The sequence below is a fragment of the Protopterus annectens genome, chromosome 1.part1, assembly GCF_019279795.1.
Source record: "Protopterus annectens isolate FY-2018-M chromosome 1.part1, PAN1.0, whole genome shotgun sequence".
In the NCBI taxonomy this organism is placed as follows: domain Eukaryota; kingdom Metazoa; phylum Chordata; order Ceratodontiformes; family Protopteridae; genus Protopterus; species Protopterus annectens.
The window spans coordinates 1372235626-1372261591 of record NC_056726.1 but is presented as its reverse complement, the minus strand read 5'-3'; the positions used below and the strand labels follow the sequence as shown (position 1 = coordinate 1372261591).

The window sequence follows — 25966 nt, the reverse complement described above, 5'->3', positions numbered from 1 at the left end:
AATCTGGTAACTGTCTTACTGCAGCATTATTACAATTACATTAGAAGGAACGGCTGACTACAGAGTGGCTGCCATATGCATATCTTGATTTGTCTTATTTAACTATCAAGTAGGAATGCCACTGGCTTGGAGCTAGATTATAGCTTTCTTGAATGCTTCCACTGTTTTTGTTGAAATCTCCTAACCGAATACTTATGTTTGTTTATTAAGCATTGCTAAATTTGTTTTACTGAAGGGTTATTTGGTCATTATAGATACATACTACCTGTTCACTCACTTGTGTAGTAATGAATTTTGGACTTGGTTGGGCTAACTTCTTTGTACTGTTGTGAATGCATATTATCTATTTTTTGCCACTTGTGACTTGATTATAGCCTAAATGGGACTTTTGACCAATCAGCTTACTGGAAGGAAACAATCAAATGATTGGCTAAACAATTAAGGGTTGGTTTTACGGAACAATAAGAAGAGAAGTTCTCCCTTCTCACCTATACTGAGGGATGGCTTTGAGGAACCATCTTCCTAGTCACTGATGACCACCAGCCTTGCTGTCCTACTGCTGAAAGTAAAAAATGAGGAATGACCTTTTAAAATGCCTCAAACAGGAGAATGAATTAGTAGTTTTAGGTCACCGTACACTGACCCAGATAAGCTATATAGCTACAATAGTTATTCCACAAGCTTGATGGCCTGCAGCATGCACAGTGTTTTTTTCATGGACCCTACTTTCTGGCCCTTACAATTTTCTGACCATGCCCAGTTGACTCTATTTCCTTTTTTTCCCAATAAGTCAAGCAATGCATGTAGCAAAGGGTTTGGTGTGGAAATGACTTAAAAAAAAACTATGGATTTTCCATAGACAGTGATATGCATCTGGGATGTAGAACTGACATGTTACCTGTATCTTGTAAATAACAGTGAATGCCTTTCTATGTGTCTGGTAATGATTGTTACTTTATTGCCTTCGGTCTTGACTTTAACTGAATGATGTCGATCCTACACAATTTAAACTAAACAGATAATTAAAACAACACTGAAAATCTTGAATTAATTTTAATAACATAAACTACTGATAGCTTTGAATTAATTCTAATGATATAAAACAAACCAGTCTTGTTTATATTAAAAAAGTGCATTTAATTATAGTTTTCTATAAACTCTCCCTCCATAGTATATGTAAAGCAGATGAGTTGCTACTCTGTATTCTCAGGAGATCAAGGAAAATGTTTCATTAGATTAAAAAACAAAACCTGTCCCTGTGATCACAGTCAGACAGTGGAACATGCCGATCTGTATATATTTGTAGTTTTAGGAAACACTGCAACTAATAAGTCTATGATAGTGATTGTTTCTGAGGGAGCATCGTTTTATACACGGTGAAGAAATCGCTGGTAAAGGTGCACAACTGAGACTACATCATTTCTAATACATTTCTTATGTTTTGAAGCAAGAAAAGGACATTAAATATGAATCAAATCAGAGAAAATGCAATGAGATATGCATAAAATGAATTAATGCTTTTCATTAGGACCTGTAAATGCCATGCATCTGCTGAGCCAAGTTGCACAAATCTAGCTTTCACAGCACAGCTTATGTCTGTCATGAGGCCAGCCAGAAGTCAGTTGTAATAAACACAGCCATCTTTCATCATATGCATGCTCCACCAATAGCACAAACGCCATGTATATTTCTGAATTTGCTGTGAAACTGGATGCGGTGTGCATTTATCTGCATTCAAACTGCAGAGCTGTAAATGCTCTGTTTTCAAATTTCTCATATATGTCATTGTTCCTAAATACAAACTCAAGTAATATAGAGAACCGGAAAATATACATACCTATGATCATGTACACACATACACACACACACACACACACATATATATGTGTGTGTGTGTGTGTGTGTGTGTGTGTGTGTGTGTGTGTGTGTGTATATATATATATATATATATATATATATATATATATATATATATATATACACACACACACACACACACACACAAATATATATATATATATATATATATGTATATTTACACAGATAGATATATGTGTGTGTACCACATACATATATCATCTCAGCAATGGAGTTTTCATCTGTTTCTTCCCTTTCTCTGTATAATTTTTTTTCTGTTCCATAATCTGTTGATTGGGTCTGTATTTTGTGTGCTAAGGCTGGACTTGTCTTTTTTTTATTTTCTAACATTTGGAGATTTGTATGTGTCCCTTTGCTAGTATAGGTGTTTTTCCCCTGGGCTTTCTGAATAACTCCACTTCTGAAAACATGTTGATTGCCTGGCTATAATAAACTGCCTGTATGTATATTGCTTTGTATTCACCTTTTTACTTACGTCATGGATGGAACCTTGTCCACTAACCAGTTCATTTACCTGCTTATCAAATATCGAGTAAATAAATAAATAAATACATTTAATTATTTAGCTCATAGTTCTTTGTAAGAAAGCTATAGCATTACATGAGAATATGTTGGATTTTTAAGTGCTATAAACTTGTATTTGCTATTAAATACTGTATGTGTTTTACAGTTATTTAGAAAAAACATTTGTCTCTTATGTCTGATAAGACCAGTGCCAGACAAACAAATCACAAAAGCTCACACTGGGAAGGCCTAATCCATGAAATGCCAAAATCAAGGGCAAATATTACACAAGAGTTTTGAAAGGATGACAGGCTCCTTACTCCCTCTCCCCACAAACATATAAGATCACTTAATTAATCTGACTTTAAGATCGAAAATACTTCATTGAAAGGTTCAGTGCTTACACCCAGGCACTGTACTGTTTTCTTAGATTTTGTGATTTCAGAATTAGATTAATTAAATACAGGTCTGTGGCAGCACCTGTGCAAAACACAAACTTATTTTACTACTTTGTTGACGCCTCACAGTAAGACGCTGTCCGGTTCGACTCTCAGCTAGAGCGTCTTCTGCATTCCTTTGTTGAAGGTTGTGCGTCAGGGCTGGCAAGTCGGTATGTAAAAATCAACTGCCAATCATTAGCGGACAGGAGTTCTGCGGTGGCGACCCCTAACCGGGAAAAGCCGAAAGACACAACAACAACAACAACATTAAAGTAGATTAATTTATTTTCATTAGTAGCAGTCAATGTTTTAAAATGTGTCCTTTCCTGAATCATGGAGTCTGGGATCACCTTTATGAGGAAAAATCATTTATGTTGGGCCAGCTATTTGTATACATAATACACAGATGTGTAAAATTACCTTGCACAGTATGTGTTGTATGCCTGTGACTATTACCTCAATTGATGAATGCTAACTGGGGCTGCAGGTGCCAGAATAAGTTCCTGTCTGATGTTCCTGAATGGCGCACAAGTGTGCCGAGCACACCATACTGTATTAGACATTCCTGTGCTTCGGATATACAACAGTGTTGTGAAACAAGATGGCACTAGGCACCAACACAGTCAGATGCTGCTCTGTAAGGTATAATGCACCTATGCAACTCCATAGAAATCTATAGTATACCTTAATGAGTTTCTTCTCACAGATGCTCTGTCATCCACTGTTTTGTCTGGGAAGAGCCTATAAAAGCTTTCACTCCTTAGACAAGGTAGAAGAGTGTGGGGGGAAGTAACTAGCATATTAAGATAATGAGGGTGTTTGGTGATATGAGAGTTCCCATTAGTGGGAGGTCATCAGCACTTCTGGAAATGGAGTGGGACAAGTTTAATTATGATAGCAGGTTTGCCTGTATCATGCAGGATTCCAGTGCAAGTAGGGTTTTTCCTATTTGTATCAGTGCTTTCCTTGCCTTTTTTAGTTTATCTGTGTTAATATGCTGCTCAGCTATACCTTACAAAACTGCATATTAGCAGGGGATGAAGACTGCGGTGCAGTCATGGGCAGTGGTACCAAAAAGTACATGGTTGGATACCTTGGGTTAACACCACTGGGACCAGTTTGTAATCCAGTTTTTTGAATTTTTACCAAGGTTCGATATTTAGGGAGTGGGATGACTCACACATATACTCTGTGCATGGAGTACAGTGTCTTCTTTATAGGATAAGATACTGTACAAAGTCTTACTCAACTGTGTTACTATGTTTTACAAGTCACAACAGGCTTTACTACTCCAATCAAGGGCTTTCAAGGCCTGCACCACAGTGCACAATTGTTTATGAACAGCACCATTAGTTTCTAGTTCGTTTGCTTATGTACTAGGCTCAAAGTGGGGTATGGTATTCAGTCACCATTTAGCTATGAATATTTAACACAGCTTTAACCTTAATTAAGGATGTACTGATGTTAATGAACTATGAACTACAGTTGAAAAATACATTATTTAAGGGATGTAATTTGAGGTTGACATTTATTGCATCAAAATATTTTTACTGTTGTCTTTCATTTTCTTATGCTGGTTCAAACAGAAAATAAAAGAATAAAAGAAGAGAAAAATCCATGGTGACAGCAGCTTTCAAAAATGAAGGGGGGGGGGGGGTAAGGACGGCACTTTTAAAAATAAGGACGTTTTTTTTTTTTCATCATGAGCAGTCTCAAACATATTTCCCAACTTCCCTCAGAAAGAAGTATATTAAAAAGTGAAAGAAACTATCATCAGACTGGAGGTTAATAAAGTACTTCCAGAGAAGAACAAAAGCCCTTAAGCAACCTGTTAAAAGGAATCAGCAGCACATCTGGTAGACAAGCAAACAAGCAGATGGAGTAGGCCATGTGTTTAACATCTGCTATCAAAGTTTGCATTTCTGCGTCTGCATGCTGCTTGGTTTAATCAGTGGACCGATATAAACATTGTGATACTGTTCCTGTGGTAGTAAACATACGTGCATTTATTCCTGTATTTAGGTCTGCCATCAATGTTTCTTTATTTTGGTCTTCCAAATGGATACTGCTTAAGTGAAATACATTTTCAGTGAAAGATCAACAAAGACTTTGTTATAAAAGTTATAAGTGATGTGTTTCTAAGACTGAATTTTTGAAACCTCTCGTCCCATACATTGCCTATATTTGCAATTTCTGAAACAAACAAAACAAATAGATTTGTTACTCTTAATGAAGACAAGAAGATCAACAGTAAAAAACTACTTTATTAAATATCTATTGACAGCAAATGTTGGCTTTCTACTTCATTGTCCACTCTCACAGTAGGAACAGATTGCTTTGGTTGCCATGGGTAACCCTCAGTTTGAGGCCTATGGACAGGTCGAACTGAACATCTGTGCAGCAGGGAGCTCATACTGTGTAAAATATAGGCTGACCATTTATTGACATGATTCAGACAGTGGAGGCTGTGTTTTTCCCACCGCGGTTAAGCCCAACACTTAATTTATATTTATAGCATGGTTTTCTACCATCTGCGCCCATTGGCCATCTCATTTCTCAAAAGACTCTGAGCAGTATTGTTTGAAGAACTGATTAAATAACCAGGAAGGAGTGATCTATCATTTACAAAGAAGCAAGCAGACAGTTACAATGGTTTCCCCGTCTTTCTGTCATTTCCTTTTTCAGATAGCAAAACCTGGCATAATTCGACCAAAAATACATTGTTCTGTACCCTGCTATGTAGTGTTGCTAACATTACACAAAATATCATTAAGATGTCTAGGAATAACCCCTCTGAGGTACAAATGCATTATATAAACAGTAGTATAAAAATGGTGTTTAGAATGCCCCATCAGAGCTACAATAAATAAGAATGCTATGCTGAAAACTTAGCTTGCAAACGTAATATCTGAAAGAAGTAACAAGTATTTAACACTAACGAGCTCTTCAGTAATAGCGGCATTAATAAAAGGTCAGCTGAAGTGATAAACATTTAAAAAAATTACTCTTTAAATAAGCAAGTGGGGAAACTACCAAGATGATGTAAGTAAAGCTGCTCACTGCAAGAAAAAGAAAGCTTTTGGACTTAGTGCTTTTATTATTCAGACCTGAAAAAGTAGCAGCTCAGACAGTGCCTACGTGAATTCCACTTTTAGTAGCAGTTTTACAAAACATATCAGCTACTTTACTGATCAGTGGATGTGCTTTAACTGTACGTTGAAGAATGTGTCAATCTCAGGTATGAGTTTTGTGTGGAGTTTTTACCTGCTTATCTTATTTCTCTCACATGCTAAAGATATCCTGGTAGTGGACTAACAATTTTAAATTGTCCTTAGGTACATGTATTACTGTTGGTGCATGACTGCAGGTTCCCCGAAACAGACTGGCAATCCTATCCATGGCTGGTTCATGCCTTGTACCTGCTGATTACAAAGATAGCCATGGACCACCCCGACAATGAAAACCTCAACGGACAGAGAGTTTATAAAAAAAGAGATGGGTAGATTTTTTAATATGAAGTTAACACCTTTATAAATTCTGTACTAGGGTACAAACCATCCCTTAGGTATAGTTATATCTGAAGCCTAGCACTCTGTCAACTGTGGTAGATCGGAACAAAATGGTAGGCTAGCAGTCTGCAGACTATTACAAGCCTAGCTAATATCCAGAGGTCAGAACCAAACCCTGCACCTTATAGTGATGAGATTAAGACTTTAGCCATTATGCCATCCCATATATACATTTATTTGTTTATTCGTTCATTAACTAGCTAAGTAGATTTGTCTGACAATCCTTTTCAGGCATGACCCAGGTAATAATTTTGCATGGCATAACTTGTTTAATTCAAATATTAAAGGAATCAAGCATAAGTAGTATCAGACTGTTTAATTTCAAACTCTAAAGTTGTGCTTTTGAACACCACTCCCCCCATTAAAGCACTGCTACCTGCTCAGATTAAGTACAGCACTTATTACAACTATGGCTGTTGCTGAAACTACAGAAAGCTGTAACTACAACATGCCGTGCTTATGAAGGCTTGGGAAAGGAAGCAAAGCATAGTGATGAATATCAACAACTGAATAAAGTGCCCGATACAGTAGGAGGAAATGTGGGATGAATGAAGACAAAAAGTGCATTACAGTATCTTTTGGAAAGACCACTACCCCAACAAGCTACTATATTGACAATATATCCCTATGAGTAGACTCTGTAGACAGGGATTTAGGAAAGCATATTGACAGTGAATTGACATTTGACCATCATGTGTCTACTGCAGTGAGGAAATCATTCTGCACTGCAAAACGTATAAACAAGGGTGCAACATGTAGATCCAAATGTGCCATCATTCCGTTTTACTCTGCACTTATAAGACCAATCATTGAATATTATGCCATCTTTGGTATGTACTTGACCAGGCATATCCAACAACTGGAGCATCCTCAGAAATTCCTCACAAAAAGCATACATGGTGGGGAAAAAAGTCCTATGCAGACCACTTCAAAGCCTTGTCCTCTATTTGGTCTCCTATAGGCTGCAGAAAGGTGGTCTATGTCTGGCCTACAAAGCATCCTCATATTTAGCCCTAATGGACCTGTTGCAGATCCATAAAACAAACAACATCAGGAACACCTGATCCAGGGACCTAAACCTTACTTGCAACACAAATAAGACAAGATGCAGAGACAGGTATGTGTATCAAAGGCTCCCTTCTCTGCAACAGGCTACCTATCCATGTGAAGCAGAGTTCATCCCTGCATTTATTCTAATGAAACTTGGATCAGTGGATGGGAAACCATAAATATACAACTGGTCTGGTACCTATGTTTGTATTAGGGAGAGAAAGCTTGTAAATTCTTGCCATATCTGCTCAAATATATATCCACCAGCAAAATCCTTGGGAACCAATACCTACCAAAGTTTATTGGGAAGCATGGCTAGACAAGAAAAGTCCCCTTGGGTTGATTACTTAGTATTCTGCTATGATGATGATGACGATGATGATGATGATGATGAAGATGATGACACTACAGCGTACGTACAGCTGCAGAGTATGTATAAAGCACTGGGTAGAGTAGTTGCACAAAACATAAGATGATAAAAAGCTTGATGCTGGCTTGTATGTGGGATTAAAAAAATGGGGAAAAAAAGGGACAAATGTGGTGTTGGTGCCCAAGTAGACAGGCGGGGGCACATTCCCAGCATAAAGGAGGATGGGGTAATGATAAAAGCTCTGGTGGAATCTTAGTTCAGGCAGATGATGACTACCTGCAAGAAAAGGTTAAATTTCTGACCTATGAATTATCATTGTGAGAGTAAGAAGTAAGGATATTAACCAACAGTAGTTCTTGTTCCTCATTATCTGTGTGACAAAGATGAGAAAGAGGTCAAGTGAAACAGAAATGTGGGAAAACAAGGGATTTTCAGCTGATAAAATGCTGAGAAGTACACTTACACTTGGAGGTAGTACAGTGTGATTGTGTAAATTCTCCTTAGTGAAAACAAACTGTTGTCATCCATTAAGAAGCAGATTTATAGGGGTTGAGCACATTTTTATGAAGCATAACTTGAGTGGTCAGATGTCTATTATGGATTAACAATGAGGACAGAGGAGAAGAGAATCTGAAGGAAGAAGAGACGTGCATATGAAATGGACAAAAAGCATGCAGCTGTGACTGGCTGATATGCCAAAGGTTACAGACAGAGATGTCTGTAGAAATAAAGATTGGGATGAGCATGGCTTAATAGAGGAAAACCAGTCTGAAATAGTCAGAGAAAATAACCAAGCATACCATTAAGCTACTATGTAGAGCAGACTCGTCTAATCAAAAGTTACTCATGAACAAGGTGGGTTAAATAAGGGGACAGAAAGTGCAGCTGGATAGGAATGAAAACAGACTGGAAAAGTAGCAGGGAGGAGCCAGATTTAAAAAGGTAATTGGAATATGTGCCCTTGAACACAAAAATTGAAAATATGTCTTCCCGACCAACACCCCTGCTGCAGAATATGTGAAAAGGTCAACTGGCAAACTGCATATCCTTTCAGCGGGACAAGCATAATGCTGTGGGATGTCAAGATGACAGTGATGTGCTAAGTGCACCAAGGAAAGGGCAGTAGGAGAAGCATGTAAACTTCCGAGGCATTCAGTCTCACCTCTATACCAAGAAATATTGCCTAAAGAATTCTTTCTGTAAAGGATGGTGGGTTTCTGAATCCATATTCTCTCAGAAGTGGGTCAGGATTTCAAATAGCAAAAGACTTGCCCACCTACCTGATTAAGTCTTGTGGCTTAATTAGCAGCAGTGGTGGTAAAATGACACTGACGGATATAACAGACTGTCTAGTCATTGCTAAGCTTTAGAAAGACCTTGGATGCCACACTACACAGAAGGTCAGTTGGAAAACAAAGAGGCATGTGCTAGAACTCAAACTAGTCTAAACACAATGTCAACTGGTTAGCTGACAGAAATTTTGCACACTGTCACATTTAGTAAAATTCTCACACTATGACACTTGCGTAGAACTCTTACAAAGCTAAATACCAGTTACAGAACTAGAAGCTATTTTTCTGTGATTGATTGTATCTGCCTGATGACTAAATGCTCAGAACTGGGATTGTGCTGATTTGTGAGTCAAGCTTCAAACCTTACGGTTCTGCTTGTTAATGTGAAGCTGCTAGGATTATGTGTGAAAAAAATGTGCACTTAGGTAATCAGAATGATGGGAAATATATGTGTTTTGGAGCAGCACTCAATAATTGATGAGAGAACATTAACATTAGGTTTATATACTCCCTTTCCTGCCTTAGTCATATTGTTCTGCTAACACATTAAAGGCCAGCAGAATTCTAAGATGTACCACCAGAGCTGTGGATTGCACATCTACACATCCACTGTCACAGTTCTATGATTTTTGTCAGATGAATCACATTAGGTATTATTTTAGTTTGTTTAAGTCACAATAGGAAAAAGAGATAAACTTGCTGACAAGTATGTTATGAATAATTATTGAAATATATTAAGGGAAGTGAAAAATAAAGTATGTGGAAAGGTTCTGAGCACTTTGTATGTTCCCACTGAAGAATGTATGCAAAGCATATACGATGGCATTTTTGATGCCATTATTTGGTGTTACATCATATATGATATAACATAACAAAATCTACTATGATACAATATATTTAATACAACATGGTGCAGGTCACTATCATCGTGTGTCAGACAGCCAAAGCAGAATTAAAAAGAAAGGGCAGTACAGTGGGATAAGATAGATGTACAGTAAATATTAGCATAGGGAAGATTGATGACTGACACCAGAAAATATTCACTATGCTAATAAAGACAGAAACCCGGAAGGTACTGCTAGAAGATCTACATATTCAAAAGTATCCTGGAAAATTGAAAAAGACAGCATGGAATCACTTTTCTTGTGTTTAATATCTTCAAAATCACGATTAAGCACATACAATTTTGATTTTACTGGGTTTTGTTAGAATCATACTGCCTCAAATGCTGCACAGTATCAATCAGTCTCCAATGCAGTTTCTAATACACTTCCTCACACTACACAAAAACATTTCTATCTTCGGTTTTCCCAACAAAATACTATTTATATAATAATTATGGCTAACTTGATCAGCCCAAGGCTCCTTACTGCCTGCTCTGCCAACTCAGAGGTGAAGGACATGATTTTTTTACCAGCGTGTGTCAGGCAGAACAGGCTACAGTTACATAAAATAAACAGAACCCTTGTTCAATTTAATTCAACTTATTTTACTTATTTATAGAATGCAGACATGTACACATAAAAAAACTCTCATAATTAACAAATGCTATTTTGGGATGCAACCCAACATCAAACAGGAGCCTTAAATTAGGAAGCCAGAGTGTACAACTGGTATACACTTAAAGTTTTACAAATTTAAAGTATTTAGAAAAATGTCTATTTCATTCACTTGCACTGGAAGTATCCCTAAAAAATTAAAAAAAAAAAAACAAAAGCTGGAGTGGATTTTCTAGGTGTTTATGTCATCAAGCCTAACAAAATCCATGTGCATTCCAAAAATTAACTGCACTTAGCTTGCAGTCAGCAATTTTGGTCAACCAAAGGCTCTCTGCACTTGCCCTGACTTCAAAGAAGTATAATCCATGCAGGAGAGGTTCCAGTACTGAGCCTTATGGGACACCACTAGTAACAAGCCTTTTGGTGGAGGTGGATTCCCCCACCCTAACTTCATGTGTTCTATCCATGGGCCATTTGGCTATCCATTGAGTGACAAAGGGATTTATGTCGAAATTTATGAGTTTGTCTATAAATACTGGCTTGAGGTATTGTGTCAAATGCCTTAAGTGGGTAGGCAGAATGCACCATTTTGCCCTCGTCAATAGCTCTAATGACCTTCTTGAAGAATAAGCAGGCATGAACTGCCCTTGACAAAACAGAACTGGGATGGGTGCAGTGCTTGAAGATTTCCTATGCTTTTGTTTACAAGGTCCATGATGCTTTTGTTTACAAGGTCCATGATGCTTTTGTTTACAAGGTCCATGATGCTTTTGTTTACAAGGTCCATGATAAATTGTTCCATGGCCTTGTAACATAAGACTAGTCAAATTTCTGGGTCTGTGTTCCTGGTTCTGTTGATGGTCATCCTTTGTGTAGTGGACTGACTGTTGCAGTTCTCCATTCCAGTGTGGAGGACTTGGTTAAATAGAGATTCTGGTGGGTCTGACAGGTCATCTTTCAAACTCTTTAGGAGGTATTCTGGAATTTAATCAGGAACCATTGATTAGTGTTTTTAGCCTTGGAGAGTTAACAGAAGAAAAGTGTGCACTGAAAGTACACATGTACTGTTGTAACTTGATTGTCATCTGAATGTATTTCTTATGAGTTTTTAAGTGTGAGATTTTATAAAAAGTCTGTGATTGCAACAACCAAGGCAGGTGACACAATAGCTTTTGCCTCTTTGTCTGTGTACTTAAGAACTGGTTAATAATATTGTGTTTAAACTACTAAACACATCATTATCACAAAGTGGGGAGGTCTTTATGAAAATATGTCAATTTTAAGGGAGGATAATTTTCATGTGAGCTACTCAAGTAGAATTGTAACTACATCTTTTGCAGTAACAATCAAATCTATATCTTTAAATGCTTCCATGTGTACTGCTAGAAGCTCAACCAACATATTTAAAGAATTCATGTTTCCAGTGGAAAGCAATAACTAAGATATTACATTATATACCATTACAGAATCCTGAGCTGCCAGTGATCTGCCACTAAATGACTATATTGCCCATCATTTAACTAGATCTAGGGCTACTGGACATGATAAAGCATTCTTTAACAAGCCATTTTTCTCAGCTAAAAATATTGAAATTTTTGTTTTCTGAAAAAAAAAAAAGCAGCAACAAAATATGGTAGTGAGCTTGTTTTATCAAACCTTACTTATCACCAAGGCTTAAGCCATGTCAGTATTATACGTTTTTGACATTACCTAAGAAATGAAATTTGAAATCATGACTGTATATGCCAAACTTCCCACTAACCTCTGAAATAGAAATCCATCTTTAAAAATAAATTGTTAGACAGTAGTCAGATGGCGGTATTGGATTTTCAAGCTATTACATTGTAGAAACCAATTAACAGTAAATGCCCAGAGAGAATACAGTAAGCAATAATGTTTCTAATGCAAATGCATTAAGAAGGCCAAATGTATTTTAGTGCAGTGTGTTGCGAGTAATAAAGATTTACATTAACATTTGCATTAAGACTGCACAGTTTATATTCTCTTTTCACAGTTCTGTTTGTTAACCGCATTACTACAGAAGTGAATATGAATTGGAGGACACAAGCATTAAAAATAAAATGTTGGAATTTTTGCTAAAATCCAATCAGAGAGGTGTTGTATTATAATCAACATTAATGCAGTCAACTGGACAATGTAAGATGGTAACAATATCACATACAATTAAGCATGCTTACAACATCTCAAAGTGAGACCTGAACAATTGCTTCACTCCATGATAAAGAAGTTGCAATTTTCCATTTCATTTCATTTTTTGTTTATTTTACTAATGCAATTTGTTTGTGTCTTTCGGCTTTTCCCGATTAGGGGTCGCCACAGCGGAACTAAGGTCCGCTAATGATTGGCAGTAGATTTTTACGTGCTGGCTTGCTGGGCCTAACGCACAACCTTCAACGAAGGAACACCCATTTACGCATATCGCCACACAGAAGACGCTCTAACTGAGAATTGAATGGGCAACGTCTAACTGTGAGGCGACAATGCTACCGCAGCACCACCACCATATATGGCATACATTAAACACTGTTCATTTCGCTGAATTTTTGACATGTTGCATTTTAGTTTCATATCACTGCAGTTGCTTCTATTAAAAGAACCAGTCATGCATTTTTATAGTTATAATGTTGCCTTTTCAACTATTGAAGTTAGACATAAGTGGACAATATCCAACAGGGTTTAAAGCACTTGAGTATGTACAACTATTTCCTTTTACATTTCCCATCAGTTTATTACAGATTGTCTATTTCATTTTACTTGGTTAATATTGTCCTTTCTTCATGCTGAAGACACTGTCTACAAACTCTGCATTGTTCACTGCTTTCCTCATTTGTAAATGTCCTATGTTGTAGTGTAATATTTTGCTCTCCATATGCTTTGAAAATGAACAATAAAATATGACTTTACCGCAATAAGGTTACTAAGCAACAAAACCTTTTGGGAAGAGAAAATTTACTTAATGAGAAGTTAAGTCTCTTAGGAATTGTTCTTGTACATCCAGCATAGAAGCAGATGTAATTCCAATAATAAATAATAAAAACAATGTTTTCTAATATGTTTGTGACTGTAAGTACTATCTGACAACTACAGATGCAATACCTACTCCTCTTTTTTATGCATTGTTGGGTTAAAATTTTAGACCTTGTCGAATGCTACCACTAAACTTAAAGACAGAAACCATGTCTGTATTGGAGAATCAGTTCTGGCTGCTGGAATATAGTATCTGTTATAGTATTGTTTATTCATTCATTTATTTATTTGTTTGTTTGTTTATGTATTTATTTATTTTTATATTTGTTTACCGATAGAATCTGACTGGGCCAGAAGCCCATTTTCAGTGGAGGGCCAGAGAGAAAAGCTCCACAACGGTTAGTACAGTAGTTACTACAGTAAATGCAATCAACACAGGTAATTTAAGTACAGAAAAAAGTAAAATCTGGATAGGATAAACATACAATAAAGTACAAGCGAATGGGAAAACATGCAATACTGCTATTGGGCATTCTGTTCAGTTATATGGTTATATTAATATCATTGTTAGTACAATAAATACAATAAACACAAGTTATTTAAGTACAGAACAAAAGAGAGGAGGTGATATATGCTTACTCAGTAACATCAGCATAGGATAAACAGACAATATGATGCTACATTTGTAATTTGCTCACAGAAGAATTATACAATGTAAACAGTCTGTGGTAATATACACCAGGATAAGACTGCACTCTCTGGTAGGAATATATAGTTCTGCAGTAGCAGTAGGAGAGCTTTATTATGTAATGGAGGGTGGTATTGAAGGGTTGATAGTGACTGAGTATAGCTGAACACTTACTGATGAGAGTACTATTATATAGAAAGAGTTTAATTGAGTACTACTATATAGAGAGTCTCTTATAGATCCATTATGGGGAGCTACCCAGAGTCTGAACAGTTACATATCCAAGACTTATTAAATGAGACCGTAGTTGTTGGAGGTTGTTTTTGTTTTCCATGGTCCTGATTTCTTTGGGTATGCCGTTCCATGTTTATGCAATTGAGGAAGAGTAGAGGGAGTCCACAGAGCTATTTTTGCTTTTGGTTACATCAACTAATGCTTTGTTGGTGGATCTTATTAGGCATTTTTTGGAATAGATATTTAGTAGGGCTTGTAATGCAGGAGTTTTCAGGATTATATAGGATTTGGTGGGTTATTATAAGTTGCTTAAAGATGAGCAGGTTTGGTAATTCTAGCCAGGAAAGTAGTTTGAGTTTTAGGTAGTGATTTGCACTGTAGGGTGAGTCAGTAGCAAACTTTGCTATTCTATTGTAGCAAGCATTTAGTTTGGTTAAGTCTGATTTATTAAGGTTGAAGGGCATGGGAGAGGCATAAAGAAGTGTGGAGACTAGGTAGGTTCTAGCGACGGTAGCTTTACTGCTGTTGGTGAGATACTTTTTGTATCTATGTAGGGTTCAGAGTTTATAGACCTTTTTTATGGTATGTGCGATGTGCATATCGAACTTCATGTTGTGATCTAGAGGACGGGAACAGAACAACAGCAAAGAAAATGCCCATCGGTCATAATGAGAAGATGCTCACCCTCAACCCAGCTGATGTCCAGAGGGCACTGCTCAGAGTTAACCCTAAAAAAGCAACTGGGCCTGACAACATCCTAGGGTGTGTGCAAAGGGACTGCCCCATCCAGCTAAAAAATCTTCTCATGGATATCTTCAATATGACTTAGCAAATAGTTCCAAAATGCTTCAAGGATACAATAATCAATCCTTTACCAAAGAAGTCTCTACCATCTTACATAAATGACTACCGCCCTGCAGCCCTCACCTCCACAGTGATGAAGTGTTTTGAAAGGCTGGCTAAGGACACCATAACATCTGGGTACCTGCTGAACTTAACCCGCTGCAGTTTGCTTACCGAGCAAACCACTCTACGGCAGATGCCATCTCTCTAGCAGTCCATCTATCACTGGAACACCTTGAGCATAAAAACACATGCACGAGGGTACTATTCATAGACTTTAACTCTGCTTTTAACACAGTCATCCCTCTTCGTCTGGTAATGAAGCTACTCCAACTAGGTGTCAACACTTCACTTTGCAACTGGATTCTTGACTTTCTCACAGACAGACCTCAGAAAGTGTGCACAGGAAAGAACTCCTCGGACAGCATCACTCTTAATACTGGACTTCCACAAGGATGTGTACTAAGTCCCTTGCTGTTCACCCTGTTAACACGTGATTGTACAACCAGGTGCAATACAAACCACATCATCAAGTTTGCTGATGACACAACGGTCATGGGCCTCATCAGTAATGATGATGAAACAGCGTATAAAAATGAGGTGGAACAACTGATTATCTGGTGTGGAAATAATAACTTGACACTAAATGTGAACAAGACAAAAGATAGAATTGTGAACTACAGGAAAAATCACAAGGAACATTCTCCCTTCACTATCAACGGGGAAACAGTGGAAAGAGTGAGAAACTGGGAGTGCATATCGATGAGGACTTGTCTTGGAACACAAATACAAAATGCCATAATCAAGAAAGTGCACCAGAGATTGCACTTTTTAAGAAGGCTGAGGACAGAGAATCTCCCATCGACAGTTCTCACTACCTTCTAGAGAGGTACTACAGAAACATTCTGATGTATAACCTCGTAGTATGGTATGGAAGCTGCTGCATGTCGGAGCGCAAATCTCTCCAGAGTGTGGTGAAGACAGCTGAAAGGATCATTAAGACCACCTTACCACCTATTCATGACTTGTACTTATTCAGATGTTTCAGCAGGGCTAGAGGAATAATTAAAGACTGCACTCATCCTGTTTGCAAACTGTTCCTGCATCTATCATCCAGAAAGCACTTCCGAAGCAGAACTATAAGATTCAGGAACAGCTTCTTCCATGATGTAATCAGGTTGCTGAACTCTAGTAACTACTATTCTCCGTGATGGCCAGCTGGGTCAGTAGAAACTGTAATAGCTTGTCACAGATTGTGCATTAACGTGGTTACCAGTCTTATCTAATACGAAGTGCAGTATTCACCATGACTGTGATTTATAGGTCATCTAGTGCAGTAGCAATGCAGTAAAATATCTTTTCTTTCAGTGCAATACATGTCGCAAATTCATAAATTAACCATAGTGCAATACTCTAAGGTCCATAGTGCAATACTGTAATGTTCACAGTGCAATGCTCAAATGTCTGTTTCTGTGCAAGGATCAATGCAATGTCTTAACTCATGCAAGGAAGTGTTCACTTCTTAAAGTGTTAAAATGTGTTTGTAATTATGTGCAATATTAGTCTGTCTACCTGCATGTCCATGATGTTATAGTTAGGTGTTATATGTATAAATGTCTGTGAAAATAGTCTGTCTGGACAATGAGTCGAGAGACACAGAATTTTGTTCAGTTTTTGCACTTGTGTGATTTCTGAATGGCAATAAAGTTTGCTTTGACTTTGATATCTATTTGTGACCATACTCCATTATAAATGTACATTATGTACTGTATCATTGTTGTAGTCCTCATCACATGCTTTTACTGTTTATGTCTTAGGATGGATTTCCACTGAAAATGGGCATTTCCCAGCAGTGTTAACATGGTCAAACTGTAAATAAAGAAAATAAACTTGTTCCAAATAGTCAACAAACTATAAATAAATAAATATGTTCAAAGCAGACCTCTGAACTGTCCCTATTTTGAAGGAATATTCCTATCTGCATGCTTGCTTTTTGCCCCTATTTTTGTAAGCATGTCTTTATTTTCAGGATTTATTCATGTCTTCACACAACTTTCTTAATCCCTCTCAATACATGTGAGTTTTTGAAGCCGTCTGCTACACAGAAAATCACACCATGTGACCAACATAACCAACATGTTAGTACATCAATAGGATAAGAGGACACACATCTTACACCTCCATTTCTCTAAAGTAAAAATACATGACTTTCTGTGGTACAATTTTGCAATACAGTTAATATAAGTGTACAGATTTTACACTGTCTCTTTTATAACATGCTTACATTTTCCATTACTTTTGCAACTTTCTGTTTTTTGAATGTGTTTCTGAGTAGCATCTCACATTTCTACTAGAAGTGAGAAGAGTTTTGTGCTATTTGCCTTTCAAATTTTATGCAAATTATAGGTCCAGAATTTTAGCTGGATGGTCCTGTTTTTCAAGGGCCTTTGTTCCTGTTTTCAATTTCTGCAGGCTGAAGGATATGGCTCAAAGTGTCACAATGCTTAAAGACATAAACAAACAATGGACATTGCATTTTTTGCAACGCAGACTAGTATTTGTTACCAATGATCTAAAGCCCATATAAGGTACATACACTACATATGCAGGTGTACTGATTTTGCCTTATATGTAGATGAGGCATACTAAAGTTTCAACACTTGTAGGTAGACTTCCTTTTAGTCTTCAGCATGTGGTGAGTTCTGTTTGCAAGAAAACAAGTTGAATTATAAACTGCAGAAATAGAATCTATTTTGTTTCTGTGATGAACTGAAGCCACTGTTTCCACATTATTTCAGTTCTCATGGACTTGTGCCAGTGAAATACCACAAAAGCCATTGACCACAGCTCTCTGATACCAGTGGAAAACACTGTGCACTAAAAATTATAAAACACCTACAAGGTAGCACTTCTTAGTATGCACTTAGTTTTTTTGTCTCTTTGATAACCAGAGAATATACTTTCCAAACATACAAACAACAGAACATCTGCTGTGCATCATTTGAAAACGATGGTAAAAACACAGCTGCCAAGAAACTAGATGGCCTCTTTTAATCTGAAAAGAAATTATGAAATGTGCTGTGAAGAATATTCTAAGTTATATGCCATTATTTTAATATCAAATAGTTTGAGTGCCTTACCTGGTTCAGGGATGATTAATTGCGCACTGGTTTGTATGTTTCCTGCCTCATTCTCTGCTACACACTGGTAAAAGCCTTCATCTGATTTTACAAGGCCAAGTATTCTCAAATTAGTGTCCCCCTGCAAAGACATACATAGTATTTGAACATTTAAAAATTAGAGTATGTTAGATAAGAAGATAAAAAAAATTGTTTGGCCTTTCAGGAGCCCACTGTATTAATCAGAAATATTATACAATTACTAAAATGGCCTACATAGGTTAACTGGAAATAATGTAATGTGAAGCAGTTCAACGCAAGCTGGCGATAGTCAAAACAAACCATTTAAGAACTACGTAAGAAGCAAGTAGTATCTACCATGAACTCCAGATTACCAAATACTATCAAAAAAGTGCATCTCAGCTTTTACAGCTTTTGGGGTATAATGACAAACAGTCTCAACTTAATGGTGAAGCTATTTGTTTGATTATCACCTGAGAGATGATCTGATAACACTTTAAAAGCTTATAGAAAAACATTCTACTATATTTGACTTTGTCTTCTACATTTGTATCTGGATGCCCTTAATAAACAGCTGTGTTTCATGGAATATTGCAGAACCAGTACCTGAACTGGACAACATACTAATCACAATAAATCTGTTATGCATTCTAACATTCACAGCATCACAAACACTGATACAATACAACTAGCCCTAAAGGGAGCTTGTATAGAGTCAGATCACCTTGGTGTGATAATATGAAAACAGTTCACACTCTGCGATCAAAGCAAAGACCTGGAAGTCAAGAATCACAATATGGCATAGCTGTAGAGCAGGGATATTTACACAGCAGCTATGAAACAGCAGTCAGTAAAGGCTACTTTCAAACATCATATTGTATCTGTGCTCTTTATACAGTCACAGGTAAGACAGGTAAATAGGTTCTGTAAGCAATTTCACAAAGGCTAGGGTTAATATTTGTTCACCACACAAACTCTGCAATGCACATGCATGTATCTATGTACGCGCATGTGTGTGTGTGTGTGTGTGTGTGTGTTTGTGTGTGTGTGTGTGTGTGTGTGTGTGTGTGTGTGTGTGTGTGTGTGTGTGTGTGTGTGTGAGAGAGAGAGAGAGAGACAGAGACAGAGAGACAGCCACAGAAGAGAAATAGTGCAAACACTCATTTTAAGAGACTGGACACCATGTTTATGAACACAGTGGCCTGCCTGAGATGGGAAAACATGGCTTCTACTTCCAGAGTTAAGTATATTAGAAAACAAAGTATAGACTATGCAATTTAAGTTGTCAAGGGGTTGCAAAAGGAATCTGACCACCACTAAAAATAGGTAATTAAGCAACCAAATAAATACCTAACTTTATTAAAGCAACAGAGTCAAAGAATCAATGGACTGGTTTTTAAGGCTTAATTTTTAGTTTCCTTAAGTACTATGGAATTTAGTATCTTTTTCCAAATATGAATACTTCCCTTAATAGGTTCATAAGTTCATAGGATATTAGGCTATTGGCCTGGAAGCCCTTATAAGCCTAGCCAAGAATTTCGCCTATGTTCCCTCAAGTCAGCACATGTTTCTCCCGTCCAGCAGGGTCACAGGTGGGATCCCAGGAGTGTATTTTCTGTTTTCCATCCAGTCATGCAGGTTCCTCTTAAAGAGGGCTAGACAGGTACTCTGCTTGACATGGAGAGGGACTGTATTCCACAGATGGGGGAGTTTTTGGGACAGAAATCTATCCTGCCAACAAGTTCTATTAATGTCACAGACCAGGATAAGGCCATGTATGTGGGCTGCATGAGTGGAGTTTGACTTACAGATATGCAGCAACTCCATCAAGGATGGGTCTGAGATGGCCTTGAATGCTAGACGCAGGTCACCTCTGAGTAGTCTGTATGAGATTGCATAGAGGGACAGGGCTTTTAGTCTGTCTGTAGAATATAGGTGTTTCAGACTGTGGATTTCCTGGTCAGGAACCTCTGTGGTCTCTCTAGCTGCTGCATGTGCTTGGCAAGGTACATGCAAAAAGGGACATTGTACTCGATAATGAGTTTGGTAAGGGAAGAGTACAGGATGATGTTCCTGGATGAAATATCCTTATTTATGTGGTGGGCCATGTAGAAAGCCTTTCGTACTATGGAGGCAACGTAGTACTGTAAAGTCATGTTGCCATCAACCTGGGTGCCCAAGTCCCTCACGACTGATTGCATGCTTAGTATGTTGTTATTAATGTGATAATTAGTGGGGATGCCATTTTTCCCAAAAGGGATAATGATGCATTTCTTTGCATACAGTTTGAAGCCATGCTTCTGGCACCAGTCATTAGTTTGTGTAACGTCATCTTGGAGGATGTTCACATCACTAGGGGAATTTAAAACAGTGCCCAGCTTGCAGTCACCTGAAAACTTGGTCAGTCACAGACCACTGGTTTTGTTTTAAACCTCAGAAAAGTATATCCCAAGCAGTAGAGGAACCAAGACCAATCCTTGGGGTACACCACTCACTATGGCTTTACTACTAAAGGTGGCTTCCCCTATTTTGACTGAGTGGGTTCTATCAGTGAACCAGTTAGCTACCCATCTGGTAATATATGGGTTGATGCCTAGCTGGGAGAGTTTATCTATTATGCCTGAGTAGGGAATAGTGTTGAAGGCTTTGGCTAGGTCAAGGTAGGAAGTGTGCACCATCTTCCCCTTGTCCTTGGCTTTGGTGACTGTTTCGACGGTTGTCTGTATACATAAGGTAGTTGCTACACTGTCTCAGGATGCCCATAACAACCAAACTAGCAGGAAAAAACATAGAAAATTGCCCATCCATAGTTATCAAAATCTGTGGAAGAGAGGTCAGAGATAGTAGAGTGGGTACTATCTGAGGACAGTACCTATAGATGTGAGTGGGCTGGATAAGTTGCAGCCAAGGGCCTCACTTACACAGGAATGCTGGTAAGGGAAAAATGCAACTGATATACTTTGCAAAGGGTTAAAACAGCACAGCAGTAGTACATGACAGACAATCAAGCACAAACTCACTCAAATTCTGGATTTAAATACCACAAAAATGAAAACAAAATAGAAACACTGGAGTTGACCAATCGACCCTTGTCCCTGAGCTCTTAGCTCAACACCCCATGCCAGACCAGCTCCAAACAGTTCACCTACTCCCACTAAGTGCAGGCAGGCCCCCAGCCAACACAAGATGATATAGCAGGAAACACAGGAATCACACAAACAGATCTGGAAACAGCAAAACCTGTAACCAGACTATGCTAAAGATATTTAAACTCTGTTTAGGTCAAGTTAACACAGGAGAACAGATACACACTTAAATAATACAGTAGTAAACAAGAACAAACTTATTTAAACAAATTAACCAATTAACCAATTAAAAACACTCAAAACTGAGCCCTGATCCAGCAGTCTTCTATCAGACAAGTTCTAACTGCACACTCCTGCCATTAGGGTGCAGGTGAACCCTCTCCAAAAAAAGATGGCCTGGATTAGTGCTCAAGTTATACAAACAGAGCTAGATTCAGCAAGTCTAAATCTACTCTACACTACAGAAAAATAAGGCACACCAGTTTCAGAAACAGTTCAAATAAGCAGGCACAATAAGCCTTCATCCAGCAATTCCCAGCTCAGAAGTGCAGACTATACCCTCTCCTCCCACAAGAATGTAGACCACAAACCTTCTTAATGTAAGATAACTGACATGAAGCCCAAGTGCTTCAACCAAAACTAAGACACTTTTAGAATAACAGACACTAAGCCTTCAACCAGCAATTCCCAACTTAAAAGAATGTAAGATACCTTTCCTGCCATAAGAGTGAAGATCACACACCTTCACAATGTAAAACAACTGGCCTGAAGCCCAAGTGCTTAAACCAAAAGGCTTATAATAACAATTACAATTTAATCAGGCTACTAACAAGGAGTAATAAATCCAACAGAATAAATGCAATTGAATACTTTTAAAAACAAGCAGCAAAGCAGAATACAAAAATAAAGTACGAAAAACACAAGTACAGTAAAAGCAGATGAATAAAGTGCATTTTTTTATTTTAAATTTTTTTATTTATATTTTTTAGGTTAAGTGTGAAGGGATGAAACAAGATAATTCAGTGTTGAGAAACTAAGGGGGTGGGCCTTCCCAAATGATCTCTCTCTACTCAGTAGAATGAGCTGATGAGATGGGTGTGGGACGAGTGTCCAAAATGAGATTCATAGTAGGGGTGGGCAACTCAAATGCCACCAAATGTAAGAACACAACAAGGACTGGGTGGGTGGGCGAGGGAAGAATGCAGGCAGAGATGAGTAACATTCAGAGCAATGCAGACCACACAAACATTTCAGCTAAATACAGATATTTCTACATAAAAAAGCAATGCTGTTTCTCAACTCCCACCACTAATTAACTGATGTTATTCATCAATGGAACAAGTCACTATACGGACAATGATTCAACAATGCACTTCATGCTGTTTCTTTCATGCACAATGGAACAAAATGGAATTTACTGCATTTTAAATACACCACTTGTAACTGAGATATAGGTTCATAGGTTCATACTAGGCTATCTGCCCAAGGGCATTTATAAGCCTAGCCCATAGTTATGTGGCTTTCGCCACCCCTTTAGTTTGAATAAAAACTATGCCTATCATTTTTCTGTGCCTCTGTCAAGCAGTGACACTGAAGTAATCCCTGGGGTATATCTGCGATCTCCCATCCATTGGTCAAGATTCCTCTTGAACAAGGCCAGCGAGGTGCTCTGCCTCACATGTACCGGGATTTTGTTCCACAGCATAGGGAGTCTCTGGGTGATATAGCACTCGCATGTCATGTGTCTAGGTAATATTGGATTGTGGTGCAAATAAAAATGAAAAATCTGTTCTTTTGACTATGAGGGATAAAGCTGTTATTATCTCCCAGGTAACCCAAGTTTGGTTAGGGGCTTATGTATGTGTCAGAGTTGTTATGGAGTGGATAGCTGTGCCATTCCTAGGAGGATGAGGGCAGTCTTGATCACCTGATACAATGATGCCCCCTCAAACGGAGAGAGGTAGATAGGAACATGATCTTGGGGTATATGTGCAGCTCACAAAGAAATATCTTGGTGACCTTCATCTTGGGCACATAGAAGGATGGACTTGTATGGAGAAGACATTGTAGTCACATGATGCACATCACACATCCCTCACCTAGGAGAAAGGTTAAGCCATTAAAATAAAGTGTATTATGGCTACTTGGATGATGCTTTCTGTGGATGACTCTTGTCCAAGAGGGATAAATCAGTTGGTTGGGAGAACAAGATTGCTGAAGGTTAGTAGACAGTAGGAGAGAATAAATGTACAGAAACACAGACATACCCTGTGTAGGTTTAACAAACAAGTGTCAGGATGAATGGCAAAGCTTTTAACCCTGGACCAAGTTCCTAATCTCAAAATATGCAATATTTTATTTATTACAATAGCTAGAGCCTCCCGGACTCTATTTATTTGTTTTCCCAGTTGGTTTAGGCTTGCATTAGTGCATTCCATTGATCTAAGTAGGGAACTGTGATGACCGTGCCCTGGCCCAGCAATCAAGGAGCTTTAATCCTCACCACTAACACCAGGGAAATTGTCTCATAGAAGAGAAGAGAAAAGGATAATTAATATACACAGTAAAGTACAATTTCCCTTAAGTGCACACAGAGAACACAGTCAGTCTGTGGCTGGTTGCTTCCTTGCTCACCAGGTCCCCAATAAGACTCCCCACTGGCACAGCTATAGGGACCAGGTCTCAGCCTAGCTGGGCAAGCTAAAACCTCCAGTACCCCCTCTGTCCAACCAGTGCTTTGTGTTCCTGCTCAAGTAGCTGACACAATGCACACACACTTTGAGATAAGTATTTATACACCTTCACAGACACTCCTGGGAAAGGCAGACACAGATTCTCCAGCTGTGCTCCTTTTCCCAGACTATACAGTAGTAATTACAGCCACCACCCAGCTAATAATATCAGCTACTAAAAGGCCCTTAAAAGGGTGTTCAATTATTACTGTGCAATATTATTATCCAATGGTATTGTGACTAACAGTCAATGCTTACTGTAAAGTGGCCTATTACAATAACCTCTATAAATATGCAATGTACTCTAGAGCTTACACAAACCAGCCACAGGTAGAAAGTTTTAAAAATATTTAATAATATATAATTAAAACACAAGACAAAACTACTACACTACAGAGATATCTAAGAGTTCAGACATCACACAGAAACTTAAAATAATAAAGTAGGACAGGTCTGATTTCAAAGAAAAATACCTAATTAATATTTACTAGCTTTAATTATTCCTACATGAAATCACAGTGCTAAAACTGACATGTGAGCATAAGGCAGAGTGCTGATAAGTTGGATATCAAGATCAAAATGCTTTTAGTCTCTTGTGAGAAATAGTATTTAAACATTACTAACAAACATGTCTCTAAGGCCCTCCCAAATTACATCATTTTTGACACTTAGGTTTTCCCAGTATTCATATTGCATCATCTTAACACCTGGTCTGAGTTCTCAGGCCACAAACTGCATTATTTAACAATCTAACACCTCCTCAGAAACTTACAACAATACAAGGCATTTCACATGTATATTCTAAAAGAAACCAGAGCAATAAAGCACATTCCACATCTAAATTCTGGTCATAAACTTTAGCCTTAAAACAATGAGCATGAAACTTTCATCCAGATGCACTGGAGCCAAATTCTAATATGAAAGGGTCACAACATGCTTCACTGGGCCAGTAGAGTGCAATGTTGTCACATATTTTGGAGTTCCACATTTCACAATATTCTTTTACACTCAAGAAAACATGCCTGTATTTTACATTTACTTACAAATGCCAGAATTATATATCAAATTCTATTTGACTAGGCTGGCAGACTTCACCCTTCTCTCCCCAATTGTCACAGGAACAATAGACTCATATATTTAGATCATGTCTAGCACATCAACAAATGTAGGCAGAACACCCTTTGGTATTCAGACTATAATAGTTACCTCTAATACCCTAAGCATGAACCTATGGCCTTTCATCTAATCATCTATCTTGTTTTGAAAGCAGAGTATTACTTTGTTTAAGTTGTGGTGAGAACTTGATCCAAAGGCAGAAAATATTCAGTTTTCTGAATTTGTCACACCAGCAGATTTTGTTGTTATTCTACTAGATGTTCAGTTCTTTGACAAGTAAGTTATGCAAAAGTGCATAGAACTGAAAAGAGTAGGGGATCTTTAGTGCTCAAAACACTAAACAGAGGTTAAAGCGCTGCAGTCTATTATTAACAAAGGAGAGAGATAGGGCTTTTGGTTTCTTAGGATAGCTTAAAATGTTTACTCCAGAAATCTTTTTTATCAGAAGCCCTTATGATCTTTCGAGTTGGTTGCGGTAATTTGTAATACACATTCCAAAAGGGGCACTGTGCTCAAGGATTTGTTTAATAACAGAAA

The 25966-nt window shown here is 37.9% G+C and overlaps 1 protein-coding gene across 1 annotated transcript in view; it reads right to left on the bottom strand.

The window, feature by feature from the left end:
* Positions 1-25966, bottom strand: part of DCC (DCC netrin 1 receptor) — a 2283601-nt gene that overhangs the window by 1377808 nt on the left and 879827 nt on the right. Inside the window, exon 7 of the mRNA XM_044089014.1 lies at positions 18496-18616. Within this exon, the coding sequence (XP_043944949.1) occupies positions 18496-18616 (121 nt within the window). The remainder of the gene's footprint in view (positions 1-18495; positions 18617-25966) is intronic.